The 9,676-nt window shown below is 47.3% G+C and overlaps 1 protein-coding gene across 1 annotated transcript; it reads right to left on the minus strand.

Moving 5' to 3' along the window:
- Window positions 1-442: 442 nt before the first annotated feature.
- LOC142258877 (oocyte zinc finger protein XlCOF8.4-like) lies at window positions 443-938 on the minus strand. The gene is made up of 3 exons (XM_075331446.1): window positions 881-938; window positions 675-798; window positions 443-591 (listed from the first exon to the last, which is right to left on the minus strand). The coding sequence occupies exons 1-3, from the start codon at window positions 902-904 to the stop codon at window positions 443-445; spliced, it is 297 nt and encodes a 98-aa protein (XP_075187561.1). The 5' UTR covers window positions 905-938.
- Between the last annotated feature and the right edge of the window lie 8,738 nt (window positions 939-9,676).

A 9,676-nucleotide genomic window follows, 5' to 3' on the forward strand; every position in this document is an offset into this window, starting at 1 on the left:
CTCGGTGCTCGGGCCGAGTACACGAGTATCTTGGGATGCTCGGCCCGAGGCTCGAGCACCCGAGCTTTTTAGTACTCGCTCATCACTAGCGTATAGTACATGGGAACAGAACAGCAGGGTTAAAGGATCAACCTCCGAATGCAACTGATCGGGACCCTAAGAAACTGGGGTTCCTGAGATATTGCACAGTTGACTCCTCCCAACGTTGGCGTTGACTGTAACTGGGGCTTATTTTTAATCCCATAAAATCATGCTAAGGCTTATTTTGAGGCTACGTCTTATTTTTAGGGAAACCGTGTATTCATGAACCCTCTGTAAATCTTTGAGTTGCCATCATAACAACATAGAGAAAGCACTAGAAACAAACAGCAGAAGAAGCAGAAGCAAAGAAAATACAGCTGAAAAAAAACAGAGCAGAAAGTCTAAAAATGTAATCACAAAATTAGTGCAGAAAGTACATGAGTAGAAATCTCTTACTGGATAGAGCTGGAGGAAACACATCCTGAGGAACATCGGGATCTTCTTGTTTACAGTCCTGTGGGAGAAGAGGACGGGGACATCTCTCTGGTGTTGTTCTCTTACTGGATAGACCTGGAGGAGACACATACAGGGACTGAATTCATTCCTTACATACAGATAATTATAGGCCGTGTGTATTTAGTCCTTTCTATTACCTGGTGATGTGAGAGGCTGGGGAACCTCCATCATGACGTCCTTGTACAGATCTTTGTGTCCTTCTAAATACTCCCACTCCTCCATGGAGAAATAGACGGTGACGTCCTGACACCTTATAGGAACCTGACACATACAATGATACCGTCACCCCCCGATCCCTTCATAGCGTTACTGTATAATGTCCCAGCATTCCCAGCAGTGTCACCTCTCCAGTCAGCAGCTCAATCATCTTGTAGGTGAGTTCTAGGATCTTCTGCTCATTGATGCCCTCATGTATCGGGGGGTGAGGTGGAGGCCCCGTGATTGGGCTCAGGGGTCTTCCCCATCCCTCAGACACAGGGGCCTGACAGCGCTCACTAGAGGTCTTCTTCACTACTGTGTAATCCTGGTTATGGAGAGACACAGTAATAAATCTCACTCCAGACATTTCCAGAGTCCTCACCTCTCCAGTTCTGTCCATCTGTTATTCCCATAGATAAGAATGATGTAATGTGACGTCATCAGAATCTCTCACCTCTCCAGTAAGCCGGAAGAGAATCTCTAGGGTGAGGTGTAATATCCTCTCCGCCATCTTGTCCCTGTCCATATCCATCCTTGATGGGTCAATCAGGAGTATTCTCTTATATAGAAGATCTCCACTGAGAGGATCTGATATTGTAGGGACCTGAATGGGGAGAAGATGACGATGTAACATCATAAAGAATCCGGTGTAATAATACAATTACTGGAGATAACCATTCACTAGATAGGGATGATTGCCGCGCTGCCATGAGGAGTCCAGATTAACTCTGCTACCTCATTACAATGAATGGATCCTTTGGGGGTTTCATCTGAATCATGTCATTTGAAGAATTACATGTAAACCTGTCACACTAATAGGTTGAGGAGAAGGGACAAAGCTTCACTGCACCCTGAACTAGGCTTATCCAGAGAGGCATGATTAAGTGCCTACTAGAGTTGAGCGCGGTTCGTGGTTCTCCAGTTCTAGGCTCGAGTGATTTTGGGGCCTGTTCTAGATCGAACTAGAACTCGAGCTTTTTGCAAAAGCTCGATAGTTCTAGAAACGTTCGAGAACGGTTCTAGCAGCAAAAAAACAGCTAATTCCTAGCTGACTTTCCGCTGTAATAGTGTAAGTCACTCTGTGACTCACACTATTATGACATTTCAGTGTATAGTGTGCGTGAACAGCGCCTTCAGATCACTCCTGTTTGTATAATGGCGATCGCCATTTTTTTTTTTTTTTTTCCCTTGTCTTCCTTTCCTAAGCGCGCGCGTGTAGTGGGGCGGGCCAGCATGTCAGCCAATCCCAGACACACACACAGCTAATTGGACTTTTAGCCAGAGAAGCAACGGCATGTGTGATAGGATGTCCATGTCACATGTCCCTGCATTATAAAACCGGACATTTTCCTCCAGCACGCCATTATCTCTTCTGCGTCCTTGGTGTCAGACATCAGTGGGGCAGCTCCGTCCTGAGTCCTATCGCCGATATTGGATACGCTGGACAGCATAGGGATAGCACTATCTATCAGTCCTTTTAAGGGCTCGTACGGGCAGGGTCAGAGTAAGGCTATGTTCACACACTGCGTTTTTCACCTGCGTTTTTGGTCCGTTTTTGGTCCGTTTTTGCTGCAGAAATTTCTTGAGAAATTCTTGTAACCTTTCTGCAGACATTCCCCAGCAAAACCTATGGCAAAAAAAATTAGCTGTGCGCACACTGCGTTTTTTTCTTAAGAAAATTCTTTCAGTAGATTTTCTTAAGAAAAAGAATGAGCATGTCACTTCTTTTCTGCAGCTAACTGCGTTTTTTGCCATATATAATTGGCACAATAACGCAGGGAGCAACCAGCGGTAAAAACGCACCAAAAACGCACCGAAAATGCACCAAAAACGCACCAAAAACGCACCGAAAACGCACCGAAAACGCGGCAAAAACGCAGGTGCGTTTTTGGTGCGTTTTTTAACACAGGTGCACTCTTAAGAAATTTCTTAAGAAATTTCTTAAGAAAAATCATTTTTCTAGTGTGAACATAGCCTTAAGGTGACAGGTCCTGAAAACAGCGACAGCGTCTGTGTAGCAAAGGTCAGGGATTTCGTCGCTGCATTTCCGCATTAGGAGGGAATAGAAAGGCAGGCTTCCATTCCACTACCCAGACCCCACAATCCTGGCACTGTACCCTCCTGTCCTCTGCGCACTCCAACTCATTATAACTAAGCCATTATACTAGCAAACACTCAGTGTACCTAGTGGCATCCTAAACGTGGCTATTGGACTGTTGTCTAGTCACACTAGTGCAAAGACATTTGCAGCACCTCTGCCTGCATTGCACACTCCAACTCATTATAACTAAGCCATTATACTAGCAAACACTCAGTGTACCTAGTGGCATCCTAAACGTGGCTATTGGACTTTGCTATAGTGCCACTAGTGCAAAGACATTTGCAGCACCTCTACCTGCATTGCACACTCCAACTCATTATAACTAAGCCATTATACTAGCAAACACTCAGTGTACCTAGTGGCATCCTAAACGTGGCTATTGGACTTTGCTATAGTCCCACTAGTGCAAAGACATTTGCAGCACCTCTGCCTGCATTGCACACTCCAACTCATTATAACTAAGCCATTATACTAGCAAACACTCAGTGTACCTAGTGGCATCCTAAACGTGGCTATTGGACTTTGCTATAGTCCCACTAGTGCAAAGACATTTGCAGCACCTCTACCTGCATTGCACACTCCAACTCATTATAACTAAGCCATTATACTAGCAAACACTCAGTGTACCTAGTGGCATCCTAAACGTGGCTATTGGACTTTGCTATAGTCCCACTAGTGCAAAGACATTTGCAGCACCTCTGCCTGCATTGCACACTCCAACTCATTATAACTAAGCCATTATACTAGCAAACACTCAGTGTACCTAGTGGCATCCTAAACGTGGCTATTGGACTGTTGTCTAGTCACACTAGTGCAAAGACATTTGCAGCACCTCTACCTGCATTGCACACTCCAACTCATTATAACTAAGCCATTATACTAGCAAACACTCAGTGTACCTAGTGGCATCCTAAACGTGGCTATTGGACTTTGCTATAGTCCCACTAGTGCAAAGACATTTGCAGCACCTCTACCTGCATTGCACACTCCAACTCATTATAACTAAGCCATTATACTAGCAAACACTCAGTGTACCTAGTGGCATCTTAAACGTGGCTATTGGACTGTTGTCTAGTCACACTAGTGCAAAAACATTTGCAGCACCTCTGCCTGCATTGCACACTCCAACTCATTATAACTAAGCCATTATACTAGCAAACACTCAGTGTACCTAGTGGCATCCTAAACGTGGCTATTGGACTTTGCTATAGTCCCACTAGTGCAAAGACATTTGCAGCACCTCTACCTGCATTGCACACTCCAACTCATTATAACTAAGCCATTATACTAGCAATTTTTGCTGCCAGTTTAAGGGCCGTAGTTGCATTGTCAGGGATATTTATTCTTTATTATTCTGCTGTTAATAAAGCTAGACCACCACTGCAATCTACACCACCTCTCAATTTTTACTACCACATTTTCAGTGCACAATCTTGTTGCAATCAACATGAGTGGCAAAATGACAGATGCTGGTGGAAAGGGGAAGAGGCGTGGTGGAAAAGGCAAAAAAGGTTTTGTCCGTGGGGAAGGTGGCAAAGCTCCATTATCATCTGCTGAAGATAGACCATCTACCAGCAAAAGTAAGATGTCTACTACTTACCGTGGACAATCCGATGTGCTCCCTTTTTTACGGACACGAACAACAGGAACAAAGGTAGATGATGGCCAAAAAAGGAAAATGCTTGAATGGATCTCAAGTGGTCCAACAAGTGCCCTCTCAGCCACTTCAAGTACCGCATCCAAAAAACACCAGTCCTCTGAGTTGTCATCCCAATCAAACTTGCTTTCTCCCAGCTCTGAAGTCTCCATCAGCCCTGCACAGTATGGTGGAACTGAGATGGCTGAGTCTGCAGAGCTGTTCAGTCACACTATAGCCTGGGAATCAGAGGTCTGCTCCCAAGCTACAGTGAGTACAGAACAGGAAATGGTCTGCAGTGATGCCCAGAACCTTTGTGACTCTGATTCAGGCCGTGAGGACCAAGTTTCTGAGCATAATGTTGACCCTTTGTCACAAACTGTAACACCTGTGGTTATAGACAATGAGGAACATACTGATGAAGATGAGACGCAGATACCCGATTGGGATGACAACTTAAATATTCGGTCAGGGCAAGAAGAGGCTCGGTCTGAGGGGGAGGGGAGTGCAAACACAACAATTGATGATGAAGTTCTAGATCCCACCTACTGTCAACCCCCAGTCAGGCACTCGAGGAGGTCAACAGAGGCGGTGGAGGAGGATGCAACCGACGACGAAGTTACCTTGCGCCTTCCTGGACAGAGTCGGAGCACTGGTAGCACGTCTACAACTGCATCCTCAGCCACCACTCTGCCTATGAGCATTATTTGGGGTGGATCAACAGGTCGCATGGCCTCTAAGCCTTGCCTAGCCTGGTCCTTTTTTGACATAGAAAAAGATCGCCCAAATTATGTGATCTGTAAACTTTGTCATGATTCTCTTAGTAGAGGTCAAAACCTCAGCAGTTTGACAACTTCTTCCATGAATCGTCACATGAATAAATATCATAGGTCCCGGTGGGAAGCTCACTGTGCTGCAATGCGGCCTAGCGGAGCGAACCATCCACCACCTGCCCCTTCCAGTGCATCCGCGCGCTCTTCATCTTCTAGGACTGTGGGGACAGCTGTCACACCTGTTTTTCCATGCACAACTTCCACCACTGTAACCGCAACAGGCAGTTTGCTTGGTAGGTCGTCAGTTGGTTTGGAAGGGGAAACAAGTGAGTGTGTACAGCTCTCTCAGACATCGATAGCACCAACGTTGGATGAAGGCAACATCATGTCTCCGCCTGCACTTTCCTCACAAACCTGCATTTTTCCAGGGACACCCTACTCAACACCGTCTACACACAGCAGCCAGATCTCTGTCCCTCAGATGTGGTCAAATAAAAGGCCACTTCCTGCGACCCATGACAAAGCTAAGAGGTTGACTCTATCCCTCTGTAAGCTCTTGGCTACCGAAATGCTGCCTTTCCGCCTAGTGGACACACAGGATTTTAGAGACCTTATGTCTGTCGCTGTGCCCCAGTACCAGATGCCTAGTCGCCACTACTTCTCTAAGAAAGGTGTGCCCGCGCTACACCAGCATGTCGCACACAACATCACCGCTTCCTTGAGAAACTCTGTGTGTGAACGGGTGCATTTCACCACCGATACTTGGACCAGTAAGCATGGACAGGGACGTTACATGTCGCTGACTGGGCACTGGGTAACTATGGTGATAGATGGTGAAGGGTCTGCTGCACAAGTCTTGCCGTCCCCACCACTTGTGTGTCAATCCTCTGTCTGTCCAAGTTCCGCCACTGCTTCTGCATCCTCCACCTCATCTGGGTCCTCCACCTCCACCCCAAGCCTGCCTGGTCAGGCCACCAGCGTTCTCACTGCGCAGAAGGAATCACGCACCCCTCATTACTATGCTGGCAGCAGAGCGCAACGGCATCAGGCGGTCTTTAGCTTGACATGTCTTGGGAATAAGAGTCACACAGCTGAGGAGTTGTGATCAGCTCTGCGGTCCGAGTTTAATAAATGGTTGTCTCCACTCAACCTGCAGCCTGGTAAGGCCGTGTGCGACAATGCTGCAAACCTGGGTGCGGCCCTTCGCCTGGGCAAGGTGACACATGTACCTTGTATGGCTCACGTGTTGAACCTTGCCGTCCTGCAATTTTTAACACACTATCCCGGCCTAGATGGCCTTCTGAACAGGGCACGAAAACTGTCTGCTCACTTCCGCCGTTCAAGCGCCGCAGCTGAGCGACTTGCATCGCTCCAGAAGTCTTTCGGCCTGCCGGTTCATCGCCTGAAATGCGATGTGGCGACACGCTGGAATTCAACTCTCCACATGTTACAGCGACTGTGGCAGCACCGCAGAGCCCTGGTGCAATACGTCATGACGTATAGCCTGGGCCAACGAGATGCAGAGGTGGGGCAGATCACCCTGATGGAGTGGTCTCAGGTCAAGGACCTATGCACCCTTCTGCACAGTTTCGACATGGCGACGAATATGTTTAGCGCTGACAATGCCATTATCAGCATGACGATTCCAGTCATTTACATGCTGGAGCACACGCTAAACACTATTCGGAGTCAGGGGGTGGGACAACAGGAAGGGGAGGAACTACAGGAGGATTCATATGCGCAAGGGACAACAACATCACCAAGGTCCAGACGTTCATCATCACCAACGCAGCAGGCATGGGACCATGGGGGACAGGGATCAACAAGGGCGCATAGTAGCAGGCGAAATGTTGAGGAAGGTGCAGGAGAACATGAAGAAATGGAGGACGAACTGTCCATGGACATGGAAGACTCAGCAGATGAGGGAGACCTTGGTCAAATTTCAGTTGAAAGAGGTTGGGGGGAGATGTCAGAGGAAGAAAGAACGGGTAGCACCTCTATGCCACAAACACAGCGTGGACTTGGTCCGCCTGGCTGCGCAAGACACATGAGTGCCTTCTTGTTGCACTACCTCCAACATGACTCTCGTATTGTCAAAATTAGAAGTGATGATGACTACTGGATTGCCACACTATTAGATCCCCGGTACAAGTCCAAATTTTGTGACATAATTCCAGCCATAGAAAGGGACGCACGTATGCAGGAGTATCAGCAGAAGCTGTTACTCGATCTTAGCTCGGCTTTTCCACCAAACAACCATGCAGGTGCAGGGAGGGAATCTCCCAGTTGTAACTTGCCAAACATGGGACGGTCTCGTCATCTTCTACAGTCTACCTGTACCAGTAGGACCGTATCTGGTGCTGGTAACAGCAATTTTATGGAATCTTTTCATAATTTTTTTAGACCCTCTTTTGCAAGGCCACCAGAGACAACAAGTCTGACACATAGTCAACGGCTGGAGAGGATGATACAGGAGTATCTCCAAATGAACATCGATGCCATGACTTGCTCCTTTTGGGCTTCAAATCTAGAAAAATGGCCAGAGCTCTCCAGTTACGCCTTGGAGATTTTGTCGTGTCCAGCTGCCAGCGTTGTCTCTGAACGTGTCTTCAGTGCTGCTGGGTGTGTGCTGACAGATAAGCGCACGCGTCTGTCCAGTGACAATGTGGACAGACTGACGTTCATCAAAATGAACAAGTCATGGATCCAGAAGGAATTTACTACCCCTGTGTCATCCTGGGGAGAGTAAATGCTTGTGGATTTGGAATGTGCTTGATGCAAATCTAGCTGTGAAGTGCCCAACTAGGGCACAAGTGCTGCCACTGAATGGGTGGGTGTGTGTGGGGCCCAATTTTTGGAAAAAAAGGGAGACTCCGCTTGGAGTAACCCTTGCTTGCTGTGTTTTTAAAAGAAGCCAAGATGAACAGAGCTGGGGTCAGGAAAGACTTTGCTACCTACCCTGGTGTCATCCTGGGGACGGTTAAGAAGAGCGTATTTTTGAATGTGCTTGATGCAAATCTAGCTGTGAAGTGCACAACTAGGGCACAAGTGCTGCCACTGAATGGGTGGGTGTGTGTGGGGCCCAATTTTTGGAAAAAAAAGGGAGACTCCGCTTGGAGTAACCCTTGCTTGCTGTGTTTTTAAAAGAAGCCAAGATGAACAGAGCTGCGGTCAGGAAAGACTTTGCTACCTACCCTGGTGTCATCCTGGGGACGGTTAAGAAGAGCGTATTTTTGAATGTGCTTGATGCAAATCTAGCTGTGAAGTGCACAACTAGGGCACAAGTGCTGCCACTGAATGGGTGGGTGTGTGTGGGGCACAATTTTTGGAAAAAAAGGGAGACTCCGCTTGGAGTAACCCTTGCTTGCTGTGTTTTTAAAAGAAGCCAAGATGAACAGAGCTGGGATCAGGAAAGACTTTGCTACCTACCCTGGTGTCATCCTGGGGACGGTTAAGAAGAGCGTATTTTTGAATGTGCTTGATGCAAATCTAGCTGTGAAGTGCACAACTAGGGCACAAGTGCTGCCACTGAATGGGTGGGTGTGTGTGGGGCCCAATTTTTGGAAAAAAAGGGAGACTCTGCTTGGAGTCACCTTGCGTTGTTTTACATGATTTTAGAAGGGCGTGCCATGCCTATATCTGTGTGTCCTCCTCTTTTTCCTTGTCCAGCTGTTTTGTTTTCGCATGAGTATATGTCCTTGTCACTTTCCCATGTGTTTGAGTTGTTTGTCACCTTTTGGACACCTTTGAGGGTGTTTTCTAGGTGTTTTTATGTGTTTGTGATTGCCTGCCATTGTTTCCTATGCAGTTCGAGTTCGGTTCGTCGAACGTTCGACGAGCCAAACTCGAACGGGAACTCCGTTCGACGAACCGACCTCGAGCCGAACCGGGACCGGTTCGCTCATCTCTAGTGCCTACCCAGTCATCACCAGAGCCTCTGAGATTGGACTTTGCTGACAGTAGGCACCAGTTACCAATACAGGGCAGTCCCTGGTTGTTGTGTTTCACCAAAAGGCTGAGAGGTGTATCATGAGAAAAATGGGGTGGGAACCACTGCCTCTAGGGAAGAACAGAAAGGATAAACCCTGTCATTTACTCTGAGCAACCCTGAGCTCCCCATTGTCCCAAAACAGGTTCTTTCCCCTCGTGCGGCAATCACGTGTCTATCCCTGTCTTACCCTAATCACAACTGTGTCTAGTGAGCAGGGCAGGAGGAACACTAGTCCTGCTTTATGATAATGACACAAAAGGAAAACAACAATGGAAAAAAACTGCATTCCCAAACAACAAGTGGTAAAAAAGGGGGATGGAAAGAGAAATGAATAAAAAGGGAGATGATCAATAGGAAGACACCAAACAAAATTTCCAAGCAGCAATCTCCAGGATCAAATTCAAAATAATTTCTCTTTCCATGGCTCTCACCTCCACGAC

The sequence above is a fragment of the Anomaloglossus baeobatrachus genome (assembly GCF_048569485.1).
Source record: "Anomaloglossus baeobatrachus isolate aAnoBae1 chromosome 5 unlocalized genomic scaffold, aAnoBae1.hap1 SUPER_5_unloc_15, whole genome shotgun sequence".
NCBI lineage: Eukaryota > Metazoa > Chordata > Amphibia > Anura > Aromobatidae > Anomaloglossus > Anomaloglossus baeobatrachus.